Raw genomic sequence first — 22,414 nt, 5'->3', positions numbered from 1 at the left:
CCTGACGAGCATCTGACCTCACTGTCTTCTCCTCTGCAGTTTGTTACACACGGCTCTGGGGCCAGTGGCAAAGGTGAGTGCCCGCCACACAGCTTCCAGGCATGGTGACTGACTTGGTTCTTTGCAGCCCATGGACGAGCATAAGGGTGAGCAGCAGCGCTCACAAGTAAGGTGGCACAGGCCACCTGCAAGCCAGGTAGGAGCAGCTGAAGACCCCCTCATAAGGCAAAGCTGTCCTTCTGGCCCTTATGTCAGGGCACTCGTCCCCCAGGCTCCCTAGCTGAGTCCTACTACACGAATCCCCATGGCCTCAAACTCACCCATCTTCCCGTCCTCCACGAAGAGGACATGCAGTGGGTACAAAGTGCTGAAGTAGAAGACGTCAATGTTGTTCTTCACAGCCACCTAGGCATGGGGGTCTCCAGTCAGTCCCCGGGCTTGACACCCTGACTCTTGGGCTTATCCCACCTCCTAGGGCCCAAGCAGGGTGTCCAGAGCGGGTTTCTCACAGGACCTCCCTTGTGGCCATGCCCTTTGTCCCCTAGCCCAGGTTCCAGCTGTAGCCGAGGGCACCATTCTCTCAGGCTTCCTGCTTCCTGGCTGAGGTGGGTAGAAATGGGGTGTCTGGCCCTGTGGGGACACACCTGAAGATTGTTCAGAGGCTCCATCTTCATGACTGAGCCCACCGTGTTAAGAGGCAGGGAGATCTCCACCGTCTGGTTGGGGCTCAGTGGGGCGTGCACTTGGAGTGGCGCAGCGGGGGCCAAGCCAAAGCTGAAAAGAGAAGCCCGACAGGAGCTTAGAGGGTGTGCAGGGTGATGGGTGTGCAGGGTGATGGGTGTGCAGGGGGATGGGTGTGCAGGGTGATGATGGGTGTGCAGGGGGATGGGTGTGCAGGGGGATGGGTGTGCAGGGTGATGGGTGTGCAGGGGGATGGGTGTGCAGGGTGATGATGGGTGTGCAGGGGGATGGGTGTGCAGGGGGATGGGTGTGCAGGGGGATGGGTGTGCAGGGGGATGGGTGTGCAGGGGGATGGGTGTGCATGGTGATGGGTGTGCAGGGTGATGGGTGTGCAGGGTGATGGGTGTGCGGGGTGATGGGTGTGCAGGGGGATGGGTGTGCAGGGTGATGGGTGTGCAGGGTGATGGGTGTGCATGGTGATGAGTAGAGCTTCTTCACCAAGTCAGCCTTTCCTGAGCTCATGACCACCCCTGCAAGAGCCTGGGTCCAGCATGACTTCTCTGCTGCTTTTTCTCCTCTGGGCTGGTTCTTGGTAGGCCAGGATAGCATAGCCCTCCCTCTCCCTCAGGACCTCCACCCAACACCAGGGCCTGAACGACGTTTCTCGATGGAAAACTGCCAGCCTAGATACTGCTAAGACCCATAACTCAAAAGAGGGCTATGTCTGAACTACAGCCGGCAACGCAATACAACACTACACGTTGTCCCAGTGGTGTGCAGGGAAACCTGAGCTGAGCATTCAGTATGTCCAGGGCAGCACATGGCAACAGGCCAATTTCCATCCTGGTAAAAGTCAGAATGCACAGTTCCGTCTTCCTGATGAGAACACAGACCCTTAGTGAGGAACAGCCTTACATCCAGCTTCCAGCTCTTACAGGGTGAATGGCTGCTGAGAACTGAACTATACTCTTATTTAGACTTGCCTAGCATCTAGAGGGAAGCCCAGGCCTGCCATCCTTGTCAGGTTTGCGGACTGTCACAGTTCTTGGCCTAGGATTCGCTCCCCAGGAATGGTTAACTGTACGGAGGCTCGTTCTAAGCAGTCATGCCCCTCTGGCCTCTAGTGTCCTGCGAATGGAGAGGCAGAGCTGCCTCGCCTCCCCAATCTCTCCTGAGGAAGCTGCCCCTTTAGTCAGTTTCTTAGAGGCTCAGTTTGCTCATCACTGGAGACACTCAGGAAGAGGAATCATCAGGAGGGGCTGCCACGGTTCCAGAGAGCCTGGCCTTGCTGCTCACCATGCCAGCACCTTTCCTCACCAATGTGTAGTACTGAAAACATGGGGGCTGGAGCAACAGGGAGCTTGGAGCAGCTAGTACTCATTCTCAGAGCAAGTCCTTGTCTGATGAGAAAACTTGGGCTGAGCACTGTTTTGCCCTCAGGGGAGCCTGGCTAGCAGGCCTACTACCCAACCCACTTTTTCAGAGCTGTTCCCCAACAGAAAAGGGACTCAGGCCTGGGAGAAGAGGCAGGAGGGAGGTGTAAGGCACCTCCAGCGGGGGGCTGCTGGCTTAGGGCAGTGATTTCTGACACAAAACTATCCTTTGGTTAGTAGAGGGCAAGTTGATGGGGATGCCCTGTCCACTCTGCCTGGTGCGTTGAAGTCCACACAGTGGTCAAGACACTGCTGTTGAGTCTGGCCAGGACTCACCTGTTCCGATTAAACTGGATAGCGAAATCTGTCATGACCTGCAGGGCCTTGTTAGTCAGCTGCAGATCCATGGAGATGGAGCCAACCTGCCGGGTGAAGGTGCCAGAGATTTCCAGCCCCTTGGCCTTCATGGCAGGGAGCCAAACCTGTAGGAAAAAAGGTGGGAGGAGTTGTGTGCCTCTTCCCCACCCAAGAGTCATAGCTAGCCTGGGACCCTTTTTTTCTTTCCTAAAGAGTCTTCTGATCAACCCATTTCTACCACTGAGGCATGTTATATGTACCCCGATGATAAAGCTAATAGTGTAGCCCACCCAGGGCCAGCATCATGGTATAGCTGTATATCAGAGAAGCTGAGGACAAAAGGGACATCTTCAGAGGTCAAAGAAGGCAATACTGAGGAAGAAGGTAAGCTTTGCCAGCACCCCGACAAGCCAAAATCAGAGCTGAGACCCAACAGCATTCTAGATCCTGGCCACAGCCTGAACCTTCCTTGGCTGTCACAGCCCGAACTCTCCTTGGCTGTCACAGCCCGAACTCTCCTTGGCTGTCATGGCCTGAATTCTCCTTGGCTGTCACAGCCCAAACTCTTCCTGCAGGAGATATGGCTGGCCTTCCACTGAAGACACTGGCCTGACCTGATAGTATGGCTAGTACAAAACAAGTTCTCACCTGCCAGGGTCCTGGCTGCCCCTAGCAGGCCGAGGAACAGAATTCCTCCATCAGGAAGCTCGCATTCATGAGCTCGTATACCTCTCCTCCTTACTGCTGCCCAGAGACTGTTAAGGGAAGTGTTTTGATGGTCCATCTACATCTGCGGCCTAGGGTGGCACTGCTGTGCACAGGGTGCTTGCTAACTAAATGGCAGGAATCAACCCAAGGCAGGTGGGGAATCTTGAATAAAAGACAAGCCACCCCAGTGGTAATAGTGCTGCGAAGGAAATACAGATGACTTGCTGCTGCTTCTGCGGGGACCAGCGACTGAGGAGGTGAGAAAGTCCTCTCTGGTGGCAAGGACTCTCCCTCCAGAGCCCGCCTGATTACTTCCAGCTCAGTCCCTGAAGCTCTCCTCACAGCACTGAGTGTGACCAGGTACCTCATCTCTACCAGACTGGCAGTGATGTCATCAGTTAAGGCCAGCTCATGGCTTCTCAATCCTTGAGTACCCAGTGAGTACCAGGCAGCAGGATCTTCCCTGTTTCATCCCTGTGACATCAGTAGTTCTTGTTTTGAGATCCTTCTGCCTGTTAATGCTGGGGGTAGAGATGGGTACCTCTATATTCTATTAACTGACTTTTTAAAAAATGGTTTTTCTTTCTATTTATTTCCTATGTATTTATATTGCATGATGTCCATGCGGAGGTCAGAGGACAACTTTTGGGAGTTAGTTATTTCCTGACTGAACTTAATCATCAAGTGTGGTGGCAAGCTCTTTTATCCACTGAGCGATGCCACCGGCCCAACTGAGTGTTTTGTTGTTGTTTGCTTGTTTTGGTTTCACATAGCCGAGGCTGGGCTTGAACTCCTGATCTTCCCGCCTCTACTTCCCAAGTATGGTGGTTGTTAGGATTGTAATGAGTATGTGTTGACCTGGCGTCAGCAATCTGTATAGCAGGCAACTCACTGTGGTGCACAGCGCACTGTACCTGGTCCTGCTGACTGACTTGTGACCTTACAAAGTATACAGCCGGGCACAGTCGCTCGTGTCTACAAACCCCTTGGAAACTGAGGCAGAGGAATTGCCACACGACCAATGCCAGCATGGGACTTCATAGTGAGACACAGTGAGTGACACAGAAGTTGAAGCACAGGTTACAATGTCACTGCCCTGCACGTGATTCCAGATTCTGTCCCTTACCAGCTACGTGGCCACATGCAAAAGCATTCGCACTTCTCAGCATAAAGTGAGTAACAGTAACATGGCCGCAGGCGGACTGCCGGCTGCCGCTGGGGAGGAGCTGCTTCTGTGTGGGTTTCTCAGGGGGCTCCTGGTTACCTCCTCTGCAGGGGGCCAGGTCACGGAGGTGCAGGTGCTGCTTACGGCTCCCAGCACAAAGCACGGCAGGCTTACATGGGTGGACCCCTGAAGCCCCTGAGGTGGGAACCTCAGAGGATGAAGGGTCAGCAGACACGGCCTGTGACCTGTGTTGTGAAGTAATTAGGCCATATATGCCCTCGTAGAGCTTCCCTGACACAAGTGACATGTCCCACACTGTGCTCCTCCTAGCACCAGGCTCAAACATTTATGCCAAGCTTAGCTATTTTCACCCATGGCTTTGCAGTGGCTTTAGCTCAGGACCTGTAATTATATGGCTGCTCACATCAGAATGGCTTCAGCCCCTTCATATCATGCCATTCCCACCACTGAGAAAGTTTTCCTGTCTTAGTCTGTCTGTGTTCCCAAAGCTGCTGCTGTTGTCTGTGCTGCTTTTGCTAAGGCACCGTGATAGTCTCCTTTGGGCTCTCTGCAACTCCACACCTTTCCACAGTTGTGAAGGAGACCACCTCACCACTCCATGTAGAACTCTCCAGCAGCTGTTGCTGAGCCCGTGCCATGAGCACGCACTGAGTCTGGCTTGACTTTCTGCCTCACGAAACTCTAGTCTAGAAACTGTCTCAGTGGATGACGACGACAGCCTCAGGAACACACTGGGGACTTGTGGGTCATTCTCCAGGAAGCAAGATGAGGTGAGGGGAGAGCTGCTCTGTTTTAGGGACTGAAGACAGGAGTGCTGAACGCTCTGCCATGGGTGACTCCAACTCCTGCATCCTTGGCGCACCTTTATATATACAGAGATGCATGACGCACGGAGCTTCTCCAGACTAACTCTTGAGATAGGTTCTTTCTATTATGTCGCCCTGGCTGTCCTGGAACTCTCTACGTAGGCCAGGCTGGCTTCAAACTCACAGAGATCCACCTGCCTCTGATTCCTGAGTGCTGGGAGTAAAGGGGTGTACCACCATAGCTGCCCACCCTGGCTTTGGAAACAGGGTCTTTCTATGTAGCGTTAGCTGTCCTGGAACCCACAGAGATCTGCCTGTCTTTGCCACTGAGGTGCTGGAATTAAGACATGCAGCACCATGCCTGTGACACTCAACTCCTGATCCTCCTGCCTCTGCTTCCCAAGTGTTGCAGGATTATAGGTTTACATCGCACACTTGGCACCTGTTCTGTTGAAACCTCATTGAGAGTCAGCTGACACTTAACAGTACCACCAGCCACACTACTCATGCTGAACTATTAATGCCACCCATGCCTGTCATGTCACAGTGACAAGGCACTGCCATGTCTTCTAGGGCAGATAGGTGTTCTGTGTTTATACCACTGGCCTATGTGTTTTTTCCCGTTTGGCTCTATACACTGATGGAGACATGGTTATTTTTAATTTGCATATGTAGACAGATCATACGGGCCATCAGTTTCTTTCAGAGACAAGTTCTCTGTGCCTGAGAACCTGTGCTCTGACGAGACCGCCTTCCCTCTGGGCTTTACACCAGGGGACGAATGCCTGCAGTGCATTCCCCGTCTTTGCTCAACAGAGGCTGACTGTGCCACCTGGACCAGGCCCTGCTGTCAGACGGTCGAAGCAGAGGCTGTCGGGATACTGGACCATAGCTAGGGCACAGTAAGAGTGAAAGACTGGGGCAAAGGAAGGACCCCTTCAGGTTCATCCTCCATCCTCACAGGGCTGAGTTCAATGGAGGCTTTATCAATCCCAATTCGGTTTCCTTTCTCTGCTCCAGTCAGGAAGGATGGTGAAGGACTTACTGCTTTGGGAGCGACATAGGACCCTGAGAGGGTGCCCACTCCACTGGTCAGGTCAAAGAGGTCACTTAAGCCACTGCTGACGGGTGCTCCAAGTCTGGCTGGTGCTGCCGCCGCCACTGATGCTGGAGGTGCCCCAAAGTTGCTGTCTCCAATCTGGCAAACAAATCAAAGACATGCATGAGAGGCAGGGACTTTAGAGGCCCAGGACGAACAGTCACCTGGCTCTTTTGAAATCAGTGGGGGAAGAACAGGACCAGCCTCCACATCAACTTTAAATAGCAGAAACAAGATAGAGTGAAGGAGGTGGAAAAGAGGCTGAGCACCCCAGAGTCCCACAAGCCTTGAACCTCAAGGAACGCTCTCTGGGAGAAGACTCAACCCACCCAAGGGGGAGCCTCGAGCATATAGGACTGTCCTCTAGGTGAGATGCTCAGGCCAAGGGCCAGCATCTTTCAGACGACAAGGCAGCATTGCTGTGGGGTTGTGGGCATGGTGGCCAGTAGCAACTGCATGCCAGGAAGTCAAAGCAGAGACTGCTCAGACACTGGGCCATTGGCCAAGGTTCAGCACAGACAAAGAACTGGTGACAGAGGGTTGAACCATACCCCTTCAGGCTCATCCCCCATCTCCAAGCAGAAGCAGGCAGGGTGAGGAGACAGCGGCGACATGCAGAGAGAGAGAGAGAGGCAAGGAAAGAACATGAGACAAGAGAGAGAGATAGGTTAGTCAACTGTGGCTCTAGTTGGGAGGAGTCTGTTCTGAGGCCCAGAGCCCATCCATCTGAAGGACACTACCTTTCCTCATAGCTTGATTCTGCCTGGCACCCTCCCTCACAGCCTGTGCCAAAACTTTGTCCTAGGCTCTCTCTTGGTCACACTACTGACACCAAGGGAAAGGTTCAGAAGTTGCCTCTGCCCAGCCCCATTATGTGCCTGAAGAAGGGCAGAGACCCTGGACTAGGCTTATCTCTTTTGAGGTGCAGGAGGAAATTCTACCCCTGACCTTCCACGGGGGCCTGACTGGGCTGTTCTCCCTAGCTGGCAGCCGGAGTGTGACAGACAAGGGCCTGGCTCCTCAAAGCTAGAACAGTCTACGGATGCACCTGCCTAAACAGGGAGCTATACAATCACCACCAAGCAGAATGAGCATCCCACACACCCTCCCCTGTGATATCGCAGAGGGGCAGCAAAGCCTGCTCCTCTGAAGAGCATTAGTAACATCCCCTGGGGGACCTAGCACATACCAGGCTGTCGAGGCCACCACCAAGAAGATCCACAGCTCCCATCTGCACTGAGGAGGCAGCCAAGGGTGGGCCACTCACTGGGGGCCCAAGGTCCAGGTTGAGGAGGTCACCTAACAGGTCACCCTGGGCAGGAATGACATCAGGCTGGTCACTAGCAGGTGCTCCGGCAGGGGCTGCCTCAGGGCTCTCTGTGCTTTCGCTCCTGTTGGATCAGGTGGGGTAACTATCAGTATGTTCCAGGGAAGGCAGAGATACAAGTCTTAAGATCTTTGCCTACGCCAGGCTCTGGGTCTCCTCGGCGCTGTCTAGGGTGTGGTCACGGGACTGTGTAAATTGCCCCTCTGCCTCCTAGGCTCACCTGCCTTTTAAGCTCTCCGTGGGATGAGCCAACTGTGCATATTCTAGCTTATTCTCAAAAGGAAACTAGACGTCAGCCTCTAAGAACTATCACGGGGCCAAACCAGCCACCCGGGAGCACCAGAGGCCGTGGGAACTGGTCTTTGGAAGTAGAAGTCATTTTGCTAGCATGTGGTCCTGAGCTGTCCAAACTCCCCACACCCTCTACCCTCATCTGCTAAATGGACGCTTTGTCTCAACAACTCAGAAGATTACATGTGGTGATGGTGGACACCTAGTATGTAGTTAAACATTGGCAGGAAGTGGCTAGAATCCTAGTTTGCTTAAACTAAAGCCTTTCCAGGGGCCACCTTCTAAGGCCTGCATCATGCTAGACGGCTGTACTCACGAGGCAGTGCGAGGTGGCAGACTCTTGTGCACCACTCCCCGGCCGCCCTCCACAAAGGCATTGGGTGGCTTGTGGTAGACAGAGGCCAGTGTGCCAATGTAGCAGATGAGTTCATCCAGCAGTGTGGGCTCAATAAGGTCTGTCTCTTCTGAGATGAGGGGCTTCTCAGCCAGTACCACCTCTTTGGCAGCTACAGGGTCCGTGGAGAGCAGGCGCCAGTAGATGTAGCCACGGTCCCGAAGGTCTGGATTGTCCGAGTCCTTGTGGGCGGGGTTGGAGTAGCCTCTATAACTCCCTCCCACACGAAAGGGCCCTCCCACAGAACAGCCTTATCACAGCTTTTACCCCCTTTCTTTTTGGGTTTTTGAGATAGGGCTTCTCAGGAACTCACTGTGTAGACCAGGCTAACTTTGAACTCACAGAGATCTGCTTCCCTCTGCCGCCCAAGTGCTGGGATTAAAAGCATGTACCATCATACCCGTCTCATCCAACGATGAGAACATACGCAAAAGCTGGCTTCCAAACCACTTTAAGGGGAACATCGTGGCCCCCAACTTTCAGCTTTGTCTCCTTGGATGCCTAGTTCAGGCAGGTCGCACCCAGTCCTGTCCTCATTCCCCTTACTTACGGTGATCTTCCAGCATCTGTTCCCACCCTCTTCAGTTTCACCTGGTGTCACCATGCTATGTGGATCTGTCTGTGACGCTGACCCCAGAAGTCAGGGACCTCAGGCTACTCTGGCATTAGTTTCCACATATGCTACCCTGAGAGGTTAGGAGGAGACTGGCTCCCAGGAATGAAGCTTCTTTGATTTGACATGAGGAGCAGCAGAGAAGTGGGGGACTACCTGAGTGGCCAAACTGAGGACCTGCTGCACCAGCTCCTGCGTCTCTGTTGGCTTCTTCAGGAAGAGCTTCACAATGGCTGTCAGCAGCTGTAGCTGGACCTGCAAGGGACAAGGCAAATAGGGTGCAATGTACCACCAAGGGAGGTGTGGCAGGTCTCAGAACAGACGGAAACCAAGAACAGCTCTCCTCTTCTTGGGGCTGCTACGGAGGAACTTGGTCTGGGCATTGTACTGTGTGGCAGGTAGGGCTCAGCTGGATTCTCAGATGCCCGTAAGAGCTTCAAGCCCACGGCTCTAATGGCTTCAAAAGGCAACATGTGAGACTGGTATGCTCCTTCACGGTGTGAATGTACCACAGAGATCCAGAGGGCAGGCCAGCCAGGCTCTGCCACCGAGGAACTACAGGCCTGCCTATGAGAAGGTAGGAAGCATCCCTGAGCCCTCCATTCCGTCAAGATCTCCTCAGCCTTGCCAGCACTCCTATGGTAGCCACACCTCCAGTCCCCTCTGGGTCCTTTTCAGCTACCAGGCAGTCCCTGCGGCTGTGAGCTGCTGCTTTTTTTCAAGGCAGGTCTCACTACACAGCTCTGGCTGTCCTGGCACTCACAGTCTGCCTCTGCCTCCTGAGTGCTGGGATTAAAAGTGTGAGCTCTTGATGGGTGGGGATAGTGTCTGTCTAGCTCACTGTGATTCTACAGTGCTTAGGCCAGTGCCTAGGGAACAGGAGGCACCTAAGAAATTCATGAAGTGAAAGTCAAGAAATTTGGGTTGTGCTGTGGTGTGTGCTGAGAGAGCACATTAGGCACCCCTAGCCACAGGCTACCGGGGACAGCCAGGTTTTTAAATGAGGGCCATGTTGGGTCCTTCTGTGAGCAGCTATTTGAAGTCTACTCCATGTCCTCTAGAAGGGCCTGGTCAAGGTGGAGGATGGCTTCGAGTACTGCTTCCAAGACTGGCGTGGACGTGGTTCAGAACACATGTTGAGTCAGTTCCTGGATTCCTTTCCCGAGGTTCCCCATGCCCAGAGTCCAGAAGCTTGAGTATCGGTTGACTGCTGACAATTTTTTTAAAGTCACTGTATTTTTATTTACTCGTTCTGCTTTTGATGCAGGCTCACACCCCATAGCCCAGGCTGGATCCTATTTTGACTTACTCAGGCTGGCCTAAATGTGAAGCAATTCTCCATCCTCCACCTCCCAAGTCCTGAGGTTACAGGCATGATGCACCATGCCAGTTTAGATGTTGTTAATCTTGTGCACGAAAAGGGAAGCATTCCAAGCAGTGGTGGTGCACATCTTTATTCCCAGAACTCTGCAGGCAGAGCCAGGTAGGTCTCTAAGTTATAGACCAGCCTGGTCTGCAGAGTAAGTTCCAAGAAACCCAGTCTCAAAAAATAAAAGCAGGAAAGAAAGAAAGAAAGAAAGAAAGAAAGAAAGAAAGAAAGAAAGAAAGAAAGAAAGAAAGAAAGAGAAAGAAAGAAATAAATTAATTAATTCATGGCTGAAAAAAAATATGTACAGGAGACCACGTGGACGGTCCTTCCTAAGTCTTCTTCTCTTTTGTCAGCCTGGGACAGGCCTGTACCCAGCAGCTGAGCAGCAGCAGTCCCGGGGCTATGGCTTCACCTTCCTAGCTTGCAGGGTAGTCTGACAACAGGAGCAGGAATGGAGAGGATGGACTGGTAAGATGGCTCAGTAGGTACAGATGCTTGCTGCTAATCCCTGGGATTCACTCTTTCACTCACGGGGTGAAAGAGAAAACTAACTCCTGAAAGTTGTCATTGGTCTCTACTCAGGTGCTGTCATCCCCCCCCAGCCCCCCATGCTCCTTTTTAAATAAAAATAAAAAAATGAAGCAGAGGTTTCCTGTGGGAGTGAGTTCACCCCCAGCCACTTGCCATCTGCTCACACACGGGTCAGCGGAGCAGGACCAGCAGCTACTGTTTCCACGACAGGAGTGTGCCCAGCCTGTGGCTGACACACGGGGCTCTGCCATGCACCTTCAGCCGTGGGGAAGACATATCGTCTAAACTGAGAGTGGTCACACCTGCAATCCAGTACTGAGGGACGGAAGCAGGGTCGGAAATGCTGGCTGGAGGCCAGCTGAAGATGTATGGAAACCCTGTTGCAAAAGCACCATTCCAAAAAACAGGGGAAAAAAGCAATAGCCTGTTCCAGATGGGAGTGGTATCTTGTGAGCTTTGCAAACAACCCACAGCACTTGCTGGAGCTAGAGTGACCGCTCCTCAGCTGAACTCTGACTCTGTCTTCCCAACAGTTATTAAAGTTACGGGATGGTCTCGTCCCCTGTAAAGTGGGCCTAGCTCTTGGCTAGCTGTGAGCAAGAGCTCAGTGCAATAGCCCTTTGTGAAGCTGGGACTGAAGGCGAGCTCCACCCACCCTGCAAGGGCGTGGTGAATCTAAGGGACATGGAGTGAGTTCAAATTTCAGGGATGTTTGCTTCCCTATAGACTTCTGACTCAGCTGTTCTCCAACGTCCCCAATCCCGGGCTCCACAGCAGGGTTAGTCCTGTGAGGAAGAGGCTACAAGATTTACCCAAATATTTGGCAGTTTACTCCTAGAGGCAACCTTCTGCTGTGGCCTTAAGGAGGACTTGGTTACAGGGGCAGAAACAATACAGAAAGGGCTTGGCTTCTTGGAACCACAGACAGAGTCTGATGCAAAAACGAAGCAGCACAGAGGCAGGCGGCAGGCGGCAGGCAGCAGGCGGCAGTGGGAGGTGAGTGGCAATGAGAATCACTGCTATGATTCTGCCACGGACATCTGCTGTTTTTGCTCACTTAGCACCCACTCTGCTGGCTTCCCTTCAGAGAACTGCCGTTCTCTCTTTCCATCGATACAGAGCAGAATGAACAACTGGCCCACCAGTCTTGACTCCAGAAAACATAGATTTCAGGGTTTCTCTCGGACCGTTGGCATAAAAGTTCCATGGTAATTGTGAAAACTTTAAGGACAGAGCCTGAACTATTGACCCACTGTAACGCTGCTTGTGGGATTGTGACTAAGGCAGAGCCATGGAGGTGGCCGAGTCAGCCCTAACAGCACAATGGAAGCAGGAGTAGGGGAGGCCTGTGCTGCTCAGACATGTTGGCTATGGGGACCAGCAGACATGTTGGCTATGGGGACCAGCAGACATGTTGGCTATGGGGACCAGCAGACATGTTGGCTATGGGGACCAGCAGGCTCTGCTTTCTCCCGGGCCACTTCCCTTTTGAATCTAACTCCGACCCAGGTCAATACTCCCAACTGATGAGTACTTCCAATGAGCTAGACACATGCTAAGATGAGCACAGCACCATTAACAGAGAGTGAGTGGATGAGGGAGTGGGCTCTAGGGTCTGACTCCACTGCCCATGCTTGGATTCACTAGGTTACACGGCCTGCAGAAGACATTTCCTAATTCACAGCAAAAGGAGCACTGATGGAAGCTGGATGAGGAGACGCAGACAAGCTACACCCACTACCCTCTGAGCTGCTCAAACCAAGTCCAAGAGGCAGGGAAGAACTATCTTAGATGAGGTCAAACCAGGACAATCTCTACCAAACGAAATCAGGCAAGAGCTACCCCGACCCCTAGTGTACAATCCCTTCTCTCCAAGCTGTCTGCTCAAGGGTTCATCCCTGAAATAGTTTACACCAAGCTGCCTTTCACAGCAGTATGTCTACAAAGACAGACTAGACACACACACGTCCAGTTGACTTAAAGGATACATAAATTAATGACGGCATGCCTCTCAGCTGCACCCTGAGGGGAGAAGGCAAGCTCCTGAGAGATCTGAAGTCGGATAATGGACCACTACAGCATTTACATCCCCACACTGGTAAAAACTTGGTTTTATTTTTATTTTTTTTTTATTACAAGTGTTTCTCATCTGTGTGTATGTGAGTGGCCCTGCATGCTGTGAGACATGTGGTCCCTACAACTGAATTCTAGAGGTCAGGGTGTGTGGCAGGTGATTTTATACACTGAGTCATCTCACCAACCTTGTTTCTACTGACCCAGGCCAGACTCAAACTCTACATGGCCAAGGCTGACTGCAAACATCTGACAAACTCTACCTTACAAACGCTGACATTACATGTGTATACTGCCACAGCTTGCTTCTGTGCTTGTAAACCTGCCTCTTGTTGCCCTTTAAAATCAGTATTTACACAGGGCTCTGTGGTCACCTGTACATATAGGCAGAGCACTGGAAAGATAGATCACCTGATGTATATGTCCAAGCTGAGGTTGGACAAGGCAAGGCTGACTCTCCCTTCATTTCAGCTCTCATCCTGTAAAAAGTAACTTTTTCTTCATTTAAAACTGTCTCTAAGCTAGGATGCTGTAGTGCTTGTCCAGAAGGCTGGAATGTTCTCTGTTGAGAAGTATGTATGCTAGACAAGCTAAGTGAGGCACAAGGGCTGAGGGCCAGAGCTCGATGCTAATGAATCAATGTTACATGTTGACCATTTGATAAAAATGTCTAGATGCCATAGGCTCTGTCTGTCTCTTCTGGAAGGCTAGCTCAGGATCACTTATTGAGGAATTGTAGGACACAAATGCCAACAAGAGTGGGAAGTAGCTGCAAATGAGTAAGCACGTGCGCACACAGATCCACGGCAGATCCTAAACTTCCCCATCACCAGGGAACCGAGGGCACGGGCAGAAGGCAGTCAGAGGGAGATTTTCACTGTAAAGCCCTGCAGCATTTCCATTTGAACCACGTCAATATACGGCTGAAGATACATATGAAATTAAAAACAAAGCCAGAAACTTCTGATCACCTTTCACACATGTCTTCCGAGGCACTGCTGTGGGAGCAATGCAGTCTGTGGAGGGAGGGAAAAGGTGGGTCAGGCAGTCAGGAATGGCTCTGCCTGCTTGAAGGCTCACCTGGGTGCTCTCGTCATGGAAGCCGTCGAGGAAGCTCTCAAGCAGCTCGTCCGCATTGTCAATCCGCTCAGCATACTCGCCCACTATCCAGATCATAGCAGCGCGAGCCTCAGGCTCATCCAGCGAGTCCAGATTCTCACACAGTGTGGCTATCACACTCTCGTACCTGAGAAAGCATGATTGAGCCAGGGTGTGAGCACCAGTAAGGATACGCAGCATCCCAGGTCTGGAGAGAAGCTGGGGATGAGGATAGAGAGTGTGTGTGTGTGGGAGGGGGTGTCTGTCTGTCTGTCTCTGTGTGTATGTGGGGTGTGTGTGTACGTGTGTGTGTGTGGGGGGGTATGTATGGATGTGTGTGTGTATGTGTATATGTGTGTGTGTCTGATGTATGTATGGGTGTGTTTATGTCTGTCTGTCTGTCTGTCTCTCTCTGTGTGTGTGTCTGTCTCTCTCTCTCTCTGTGTGTGTGTGTGTGTGTGTGTGTGTGTGTGTGTGTGTGTGTGTGTTTTGAGACTGTGTTTCCCAGGCTGTCCTCCACCTCACAGAGATCTTGCCTGCCTCTGTCTCCCAAATGCTGGGATTAGAGGCAAGCATCACCACTGCCGGTGATAGGGGATGTTTTAGCTGTTGGAGTTTAGCTGCTCTTATTTTGGCCTGGACAGCCAGTTTGGGTAAAAGAAGATAGACAAAAAGTTTCTTTTGAGAAAGCTGCTTGTGAAATGGAGAAGGAGGCGAGGAAAGGGAAGCCAGGCTGTGCTTTTACCAGGAAGAGCGGGCACCTACTTGTTGGGGTACTTGCGGAAGATGTCTTTAATGACCACAATGGCTTCCTGGACCACATAGTTGACCTTGGTCTGGATGAGATCAAGCAATGTGCTCACACAGCGCTCTGCAGATTGCTGTGTGGGAAAGAGGCAGAGTGGGTACAGTGTCTCCACTGGGAATCGGTCATGCCAAGGCCAAGCGGCTTGAGCCACCTTGCTCCGCCTTCCTTATCATAGGACAGAACGGATCACTCTCCCTCGATGAGGGGGTAGAGAAAAAGGGCCAACAACTGCAGGCTCTGAATGAAAAGGACGTGCAGATAGAGAAGAACTGGAGAAGGTCAGAGGTGCAGCTCTGACAGCGTGAGGTCATGGGGAGTTCCGTCAGGCAAACCCCAAGGGCTCAGTGACCCTACTTGGCCCTGTCTCTCTGGCTTGTCATAAAATGGGCTGCTATGACTAAGCCTACGAAGCCTCTGTTCTGAGTCTTTTGTTTTTATCTGTATGCACAACAATAGCCCAAGGGTGCAGATGTCTCGGGAGGGCCCTAATCCACATCAAGGGTCTGTCCTGAATAAGACGAGCTATCCTAGGATCCTAACGCCACCAGCAGACCCACTGAGTCCAGGTCAACAGTCAAGGAATAGGTAGAGTGGGAGGGAGTAAAATGCCAGGACCCAGGGTGTAGAGTGGCTTGGTAGCTCAGAGGAGAAGCCCAGTAATTCAATCAAAGGACCAATTGGAATATCTATCAGGCAGAGGTCCTGTCTAATAGGAACCCTATAAGCTGCTGGATGCCCTGTGGCCTTAAGTAATGCTGCAGAACCATCATGACCTGTTGCAACACAAGGGCCTAATATGAGAAAGTGCCAATCTAATCTGCATAGAGGGCACCTTGGAGGCTCTGTTGGTGACCCTTGGATTTCCTGGACCATGAGTAACTGCTAGATCAGGGTGCTTTCTGTTTTCAACAACCTTCCCTACCCTGGCTAAAAACAGAATTCCAGAGCCTACTCACCTCCACCTTGATGGCACAGCGGCCAATGGCACGCACTGCCTTCCGTACAAAATCCACATCTACTTCTGTCGCGTACTCTTTGAGTTCTGCCAAAACCTGTGGTCCAAACAGAAAACAGGTTGGATGGATCTGATGGAACCACCTGTTACAGCTCTTGGGTAACAGGGATAAGCAAACGCCAAAAGGGACGCCATTCTGCTGCTTGCGCTCATGACAGCCCTGGGGAGTGTCACTAGGTTCGTCAAAGGGAAGGTAACGCAAAGGGAGGTAGAGGCGACTGTGTAGAAAGGCACAACCCTCGCTTTATACTGGTGGCTACTACATCCAAGGACATTACTCTGTGTGTGTGATGCTGGGATTGATCGGGCCTTGTATGTGCTAAGTGGGTGCTCTAACCACCGACCTACATCCCCAGCTTCAACTACTGCTTCTGGGGGAAGGACGAATGGCTATAGATATGTGTGCACATGAATGTGGAAGCCAGAGCAGTCACTTCTCAGAATCATCCACCTTCTCTTTACATTCCAAAGTGTGTGTGTGTGTGTGTGTGTGTGTGTGTGTGTGTGTGTGTGTGTGTGTGTCAAGAACAGAAGGTGGCATCAGATATCCTGACACTGGAGTTGCAGGTGTCTGTGAGCTAACTGAAGTGGGTGCTGAGAACTAAACCCCTGTCCTTTGAAAGAGTAGCGAGTGCTCTTAACTGCACAGCTCCCACACTCAGCTTGTTAAACACAGGTTCTGGGCATCAATTTCCAGGTTCTGGGCATCAATTTCGAGTCTTCACGGCTACCCCTAGGAAGTGCTTTACTGACTGAGCGACACACCTCGGTGCCCAATATTACTCTCTAGTGACTAGATGGCAGGCAAGAGGGAGAATAAGAACTTTATGCGTCTATGTAGGAAGTTACGCATGTTGCCCAGGATAGTCTTGATCTCAGGACAAGTGTTCTTCTGCTCCAGGAACTCAGGTATCTGGGACTTCAGAAGTGTAGCTGTGTGCACAGCTTAAGGACATTCTCCAGTAATGTAAATATGAGTTGTTTCTGCCTGCTTACAATGCTGTCCCTCCCCTCCCCCGTGCTGCACTCTCTCTGAGGCGAAATGCCAACCCTGGGCATGCTTAGCCGACCTGACCTACAGACATAGCTAGTAAGGAAGTCATCTTGACACCAAAGCTTGTGCCCCACACCACGGCACTCTGCTTGCTTGCCTGGGCAATGTTGGCCTGGGAGGCCAGGCGGATCATAATGTCCAGTTTCTCCAGCTTCACATAGATGGGGTCATTGTACTTCACAAAGAAAACCTTCATTTCATGCTTCAAAATCTCTGGCCTGGTGGCAGGGCAGGATGCCCGGAGAATGAACAAACAAACAAATAAACAAACAAACATCAGAAGACCTTCGAGGAAGCTATTTCACATCTGCTGGGGAATTCCTGGGCTACAGGTGAAATATGATTTCTAGGGAGGCAGAACTTCTATTAAGATTGTGTGATTATAAGCAGTGGCTCTGCCTGGCTACAGCTTGCTGGAACACATCTCAGGAAGGAAAAAGAGTTCCCAAGGTTAGCAGGCAGCAGGCCAGGGTGTAATCCCAATGGGTGAGCTCAGTGTTTAGATTCCTAACCCATGAAATAAGAATGAACTATGCAAGAACAATTACCACCACAGGCCCAGATCTGCCAGTTATTAGACCTGGTGTATGTGGACTCAAATTGGGAACACTCATCCTGGTCATATGATGATAGAAATAGTGGTTGACTACACTACTTATAAACAATATGGTTTATACTCAAACCTTGCTTTCCCTCTGGAGTCCTGAAATATTGGAGTGTACCCCTAATGCACACCTTAGGTACCCTGTCTCAGTCAGGCTCCCTGGGCACAAACACTTCACACAGGCTGCTTGTCTCTCTCGTGATCCTCCAACAGAGGGAGGATGTCATGACTTCTTCCATACTTTCCTTTATGACAGAGCTGTTGGCATTCTAGCAAGTCTTAGGGAGGAGCACAGTGGCTGGCTATTGGGAAATGCTAGCCAGTTTCAGAACATAAGGGTGAATTTGTAGACACAAACTGACTCTTGTACAGTAGGTCAGATGAGGGAGAGGAAACATCTAGTATCATCAATGCCTGCTTTATGAAGGCACTTCCTAATGGGAACTGTCACCCGGTGAGCTGGCTAAGTGTGTGCTCGTCCGCTGCTGCCTGCTGCCCTCAATGGTACCACAGGACACATTTTTCTAAGACAAGGAAATTCAGAAAGGCTATAAAGCTTGCATGTGTCACACACTAAGTGGTTGAGAGCAAGGTGAAAGGCACCATCCAACTCCTGCTTCTATATCCTCTCCAAGATAGAAATTGTAATTCGAAAACAAAGTTATAGCAGGGATGAAGCTCTGTGACAGGGACAGGCGAAGGAGGAACTCAAGAGTCTACTGAATGCAAACTTGTGTGAGAGGCTGGCCGAACAAGCTTTGGGTGCTCTGTGGGGGAGGGAAGTGAGATGGGTAGGAAGGTGACTCTATGAGCAAGACCTGACAAAGGCCGCCCAATCATGTCAGCCTGCCACAGGTCATGACTGCATGACACAGACAATTTCTTAAGAGATTATCATGTTAAATATAGCAGAGAGGACCTTTCATGCTGACCTAGTTCCTGTATTCTAACTAATGCAGTGACCAATGGGCATTGGTACATAGAGACCCTCACTGCAACAGCAAAACCCAATTTCGAAACATCTCATCGCTTAGGGACTTGGAATACTTTATCCATGTTCACCTTCCAAATCTTCACAAACGTCCCAGCTCAATAAATATCTCTGGCCCTCTAAGGAAGAGCCAGAGAGATGCTGTGACAGAGTATGGTGTACGACCTTCCTAGGCTTGACCACAGTGGCCATGCTCACTGTGGTCCTGGTTCTTGGCAGCAGACAGCAGGAATGAGTTGCCATGTCAAGCCCTGACTATAAAGAGATCTCTTAGACTAAAGGTGGGAGAAGAATTTAGGATCCCACCCCAGCTGCAAGATGCCCTCCCTCAGGGATGCCATGGAGGAGATCATTTCTGTGACATTTCACACTGGTGCTGCTCACAGAGTTTCAGACTCTACCCATCTAGCCGGACCCTTTCCTTGGGTGCAGTGACTTCCTAAGTCACCTCCTTAGGAGGAAGACAGGAGGCCGCCCAGCACTCTGTTCTACTCCCCCTAGGCCTTGAGGTTATGCCAAGTCCATCATCTCTCAGCACCTCTAAGGTCTCAAATAGTGAGGATTTCAGTGGACCTATGAACTTTGTCCCCATGCAAACTGCACACATAACATACATGTCTTGAGATGTCAAGGGCTGAGCAGGCTCTGAGCTGCCCGGTGTCAGGGCGAGGCAGCACTGTGCTCCCCCTCTCTGAGGCTGACCAGTGTACTGACCACTGACCTGGGACTCTACAGCACTGTAGGATACTGACAGTGTCCCTGGTCTCTGCCCACTCGATGCCAGTAGCAGCCTCAGGTTGTGAGAACCAAATATATCTCCAGACATTGTCAAGTGTCCCTAAAGGGAAAGGTACTCTGGTTGAGAACCCCTTACACTCTTCAGGCTTCCTACATGGTGACAGATCAGTCTTCCCCGAGGGTCCCTGTCTCCAGCATATGGCAGACGTGTGTGGCAGTCACCTTACCTTTTCTGTACAATGAGGTTAATATTGCGCAGAGCCACATACTGCAACTCTGGCTCTGCTGACAGCAGTGTGACCAGGGGAGGGGCCAGCTTCTTGAGTAGTGTGGCATAGTAGTCCAGGTCCTTAGACAGCATCTCCATGAACTTCATCAGGACCTTCACTGCGGACAGCACCACAGCAGAGTTGGCATGGGAAAGCCTAGGAGTGACCCGCTCGCAGATGCTGCGGTCAGCAGTCACAGTAGAGCAAAGAGAAGGAGACAAGGGAAAAAGGTCCTTTTTCACTTTTCACAGCAGCATGTCTTTTTGGCTTTTGTTTTGAGACAGATGTAACCTAGATGGGCCTTAAACTTGCTATGCAGCCCATGAGCTTCTCAAGCCAAGGTTGTTTCCTACCCCCCACCCCCTTTTCTTTTCCTTCCAGTAGTAGCACTGAACCTAGGGCCTCATGTCTGAGACAAGTGTTCCGCCACTGACTTTAACACTCTGATCCTCTTGCCTTCATCTCCAAGCGCTGAGAAGACCCACCACACCACCAAGCGTGGTTCATGCAGTGTGGGCACAGCTCAGGGCTTCATGCATGCTCAGCCGTCACCCTACCCACTGAGCCACAGGAAGAAGGCCTTCTTGTCTGCTACCTACTGAGTCACAGGTCCAAGACACCATGAGCCTCAGTTTCCTCATCTGAGAGTTGATGCACTCACATATCTACTTCACAGGCTTGTAGGCATGTGAGTGAACAGAGTGAGTAAGAGGCTGGCACACGGCAGATACCTCCAACTGTCAGCTCTTTCCCTCCCTACTGCCAAAGCACTCACTCATTGGTCAAGACAGATCCAGCTGGGTAAACTACACAGTTCCTCCTCTCACTAATTCAGTCTCCTTGTCTGTGAGGTGGTCAAGGATGATAGGATACGTTTCACAGACTTGCTCTAAAGATTACCTAACACTGAAGGCACCTAGCAGAGTCAAGTACCTAAAAAAGTCAGTGGTTCTGAAGCTACAAAACTTGATTCAGTTCAGACAGATCCTTGTCAGTTCCTGGCCAGGGTTTGTCTGCTCACCTCTGGGCCTCACGGTCATCCTTGGGCATGTAGTTCGCCAGACAGTCCAGAATGAAGATCTGGCCCCACTCGGTGCACTCATTAAGGGCTGTCAGCAGCTTGTTGATAGACTGTGGGTTCAAGTCAAGCAGGTTGCTACTGGGGTGAGACTCAGCGATCTCTGACAGGGCAGCCACTGCATTTGCTACCACCTGGATGAGAGGACAGAAGGGTAGAGGCTGGAGGTACTGCTCACGTCAGGGAGCACAGGGGCTAATGACACTAGGAGATCAAGATGGCACATTCTGTAAGGACTACAGTGTGACCCTACTGGACATTCCGTAAGGACTGTGGTGTGACCCTATGGGACGTTCTGTAAGGACTGTGGTGTGACCCTATGGGATGCTCTGTAAGGACTGTGGTGTGACCCTATGGGACGTTCTGTTAAGGACTGTGGTGTGACCCTATGGGATGCTCTGTAAGGACTGTGGTGTGACCCTATGGGATGCTCTGTAAGGACTATGGTGTGACCCTATGGGACAGTCTGTAAGGACTGTGGTGTGACCCTATGGGACAGTCTGTAAGGACTGTGGTGTGACCCTATGGGATGCTCTGTAAGGACTATGGTGTGACCCTATAGGATGCTCTGTAAGGACTATGGTGTGACCCTATGGGATGTTCTGTAAGGAATATGATGTGATCCTATTGGTAGGTTCTAGAGCCTCAAGAAAGTCTGGCCTACAGCAAGCACTCACCCCACTGATCCTCTGTAAAGCAAAACTACAATCAGTACATCTGCCATTGGAAAGAGGGAAGCCCAACTCCAGGGACCTCACACTGAAACACAAGCCCGCCGCCCTCTACTGGCCAGAGTGCTCACTGCAGTGGTTGTCAGCTGTGCTGCTCAGAGACAGAAGTCCTGCAGATCTACCTCTTCAAGGCTGCTGGTAGGGGATGGGTGCAGGCTAAGGAGGGTTTACCGAATGTTTTGGCCAGGACAACTCCTTTCCTGAACAGTCTACAATGTTTACAACTTTCCTCTATGACACAGTGTTCTAGTTAGCAGCCTTTAGTTGATAAGCAATCGGTGTTTCTGTTGGATACAAAGTGGGAGCAGTGCCCAGTGTTTTAAATATTCCATTGATTTCTTACAGAGTTTTCAATTTTTAGAAAAGATCTCGTTTTGTATAGACGGCTGGCCTTTAACTTTCAATCCTCCTGACTCAGCCTTTTGACTGCTGGGATTACAGGTCCCAACAAACTTCACTGCAAACTCCTGCCATCAGAATGAGTGAGGGGACGGGGTTCCCAGCTAATGCATCCTGGTGTCCTGTTCTGCTCACTGTAGTACTGTAAGGTGACGCCATTTCAACCCTACAAGAAAGAGGACTACATGCCTGGAAATGACAGGAAGTCTTGGTTAGGAGTTACTGACATGACAGCAACTGGAAAGGGACAGACAATAGCACTGACTGTAGTCACTGCTTGCCGGAGCAGGCCAGCTGAGGTCAGGTATGTGACCTCCTGAAAATCTAACAATGAGACAAACAGGGCTCTGAAAGATTAGGCAGCTTTCCTAAATATAGCTCGTTTGAGAGGCCACTGGAAAACCAGGCCTCGTTCCCTGCCAACTACCGCAAGGAGGGAGCACAATTAGATATTCAGCGAGGGCCTAACTCCTAAGGTGGAAAGTCAGGTTGTCTTCTCAAGCAATCCAGGTCTGTGGAGGCATCACGATGACTGTTAGCAACTTACCATGGGGTTAGAGTCAGAGATGAGGTCTTTGAGTGTGTCCAGGAAACCCTGGTCCTCTACCAGCTGGGCGTTGATGTCGTGGAGCTTGGCTACACACACAGCTGCTGTCTTGCGCACATATGGGTCTTCATCCTTCAGGCATTTCCGGAGTGGTTCACACAAGTACTCTGTGATCTTGTCAACTCGGATGCAGCCCATAGTCCTCACAGCCAGGGCCCGGATAAGGGGGTTGGGGTCCTCACAGTCCTGAGGAGAACCAGTCATTGGCCAGGGG

General features: G+C 51.3%; 1 protein-coding gene and 1 non-coding gene across 7 annotated transcripts in view; both read right to left on the bottom strand.

Annotated features, from left to right (window-relative positions):
* The window catches only part of Ap1b1 (adaptor related protein complex 1 subunit beta 1), a 51,307-nt gene that overhangs the window by 2,865 nt on the left and 26,028 nt on the right, over nt 1-22,414 (bottom strand). For 3 of the 6 annotated variants that reach the window (XM_063273009.1, XM_063273008.1, NM_001308298.1), the window contains 15 exons: nt 22,141-22,386; nt 20,407-20,597; nt 19,344-19,565; nt 16,881-17,001; nt 15,671-15,766; nt 14,672-14,787; nt 13,889-14,054; nt 8,992-9,090; nt 8,145-8,404; nt 7,400-7,601; nt 6,762-6,782; nt 6,157-6,309; nt 2,391-2,536; nt 645-774; nt 321-405 (listed from right to left, as the gene is read on the bottom strand). In XM_063273009.1, coding sequence (XP_063129079.1) covers nt 321-405; nt 645-774; nt 2,391-2,536; nt 6,157-6,309; nt 6,762-6,782; nt 7,400-7,601; nt 8,145-8,404; nt 8,992-9,090; nt 13,889-14,054; nt 14,672-14,787; nt 15,671-15,766; nt 16,881-17,001; nt 19,344-19,565; nt 20,407-20,597; nt 22,141-22,386 — 2,254 coding nt within the window. The remainder of the gene's footprint in view (nt 1-320; nt 406-644; nt 775-2,390; nt 2,537-6,156; nt 6,310-6,761; nt 6,783-7,399; nt 7,602-8,144; nt 8,405-8,991; nt 9,091-13,888; nt 14,055-14,671; nt 14,788-15,670; nt 15,767-16,880; nt 17,002-19,343; nt 19,566-20,406; nt 20,598-22,140; nt 22,387-22,414) is intronic. The other 3 variants (XM_063273010.1, XM_039091797.2, XM_063273011.1) reach the window with 1 other exon arrangement.
* Nucleotides 1,855-1,951, bottom strand: LOC120096836 (small nucleolar RNA SNORD125). Its single transcript, XR_005493664.1, has one exon. It is a non-coding gene; the product is annotated as a small nucleolar RNA SNORD125 (small nucleolar RNA).

The sequence above is a fragment of the Rattus norvegicus genome, chromosome 14 (genome assembly GCF_036323735.1).
Source record: "Rattus norvegicus strain BN/NHsdMcwi chromosome 14, GRCr8, whole genome shotgun sequence".
Taxonomy (NCBI): domain Eukaryota; kingdom Metazoa; phylum Chordata; class Mammalia; order Rodentia; family Muridae; genus Rattus; species Rattus norvegicus.
This window is presented reverse-complemented; position numbering and strand designations above follow the sequence as displayed.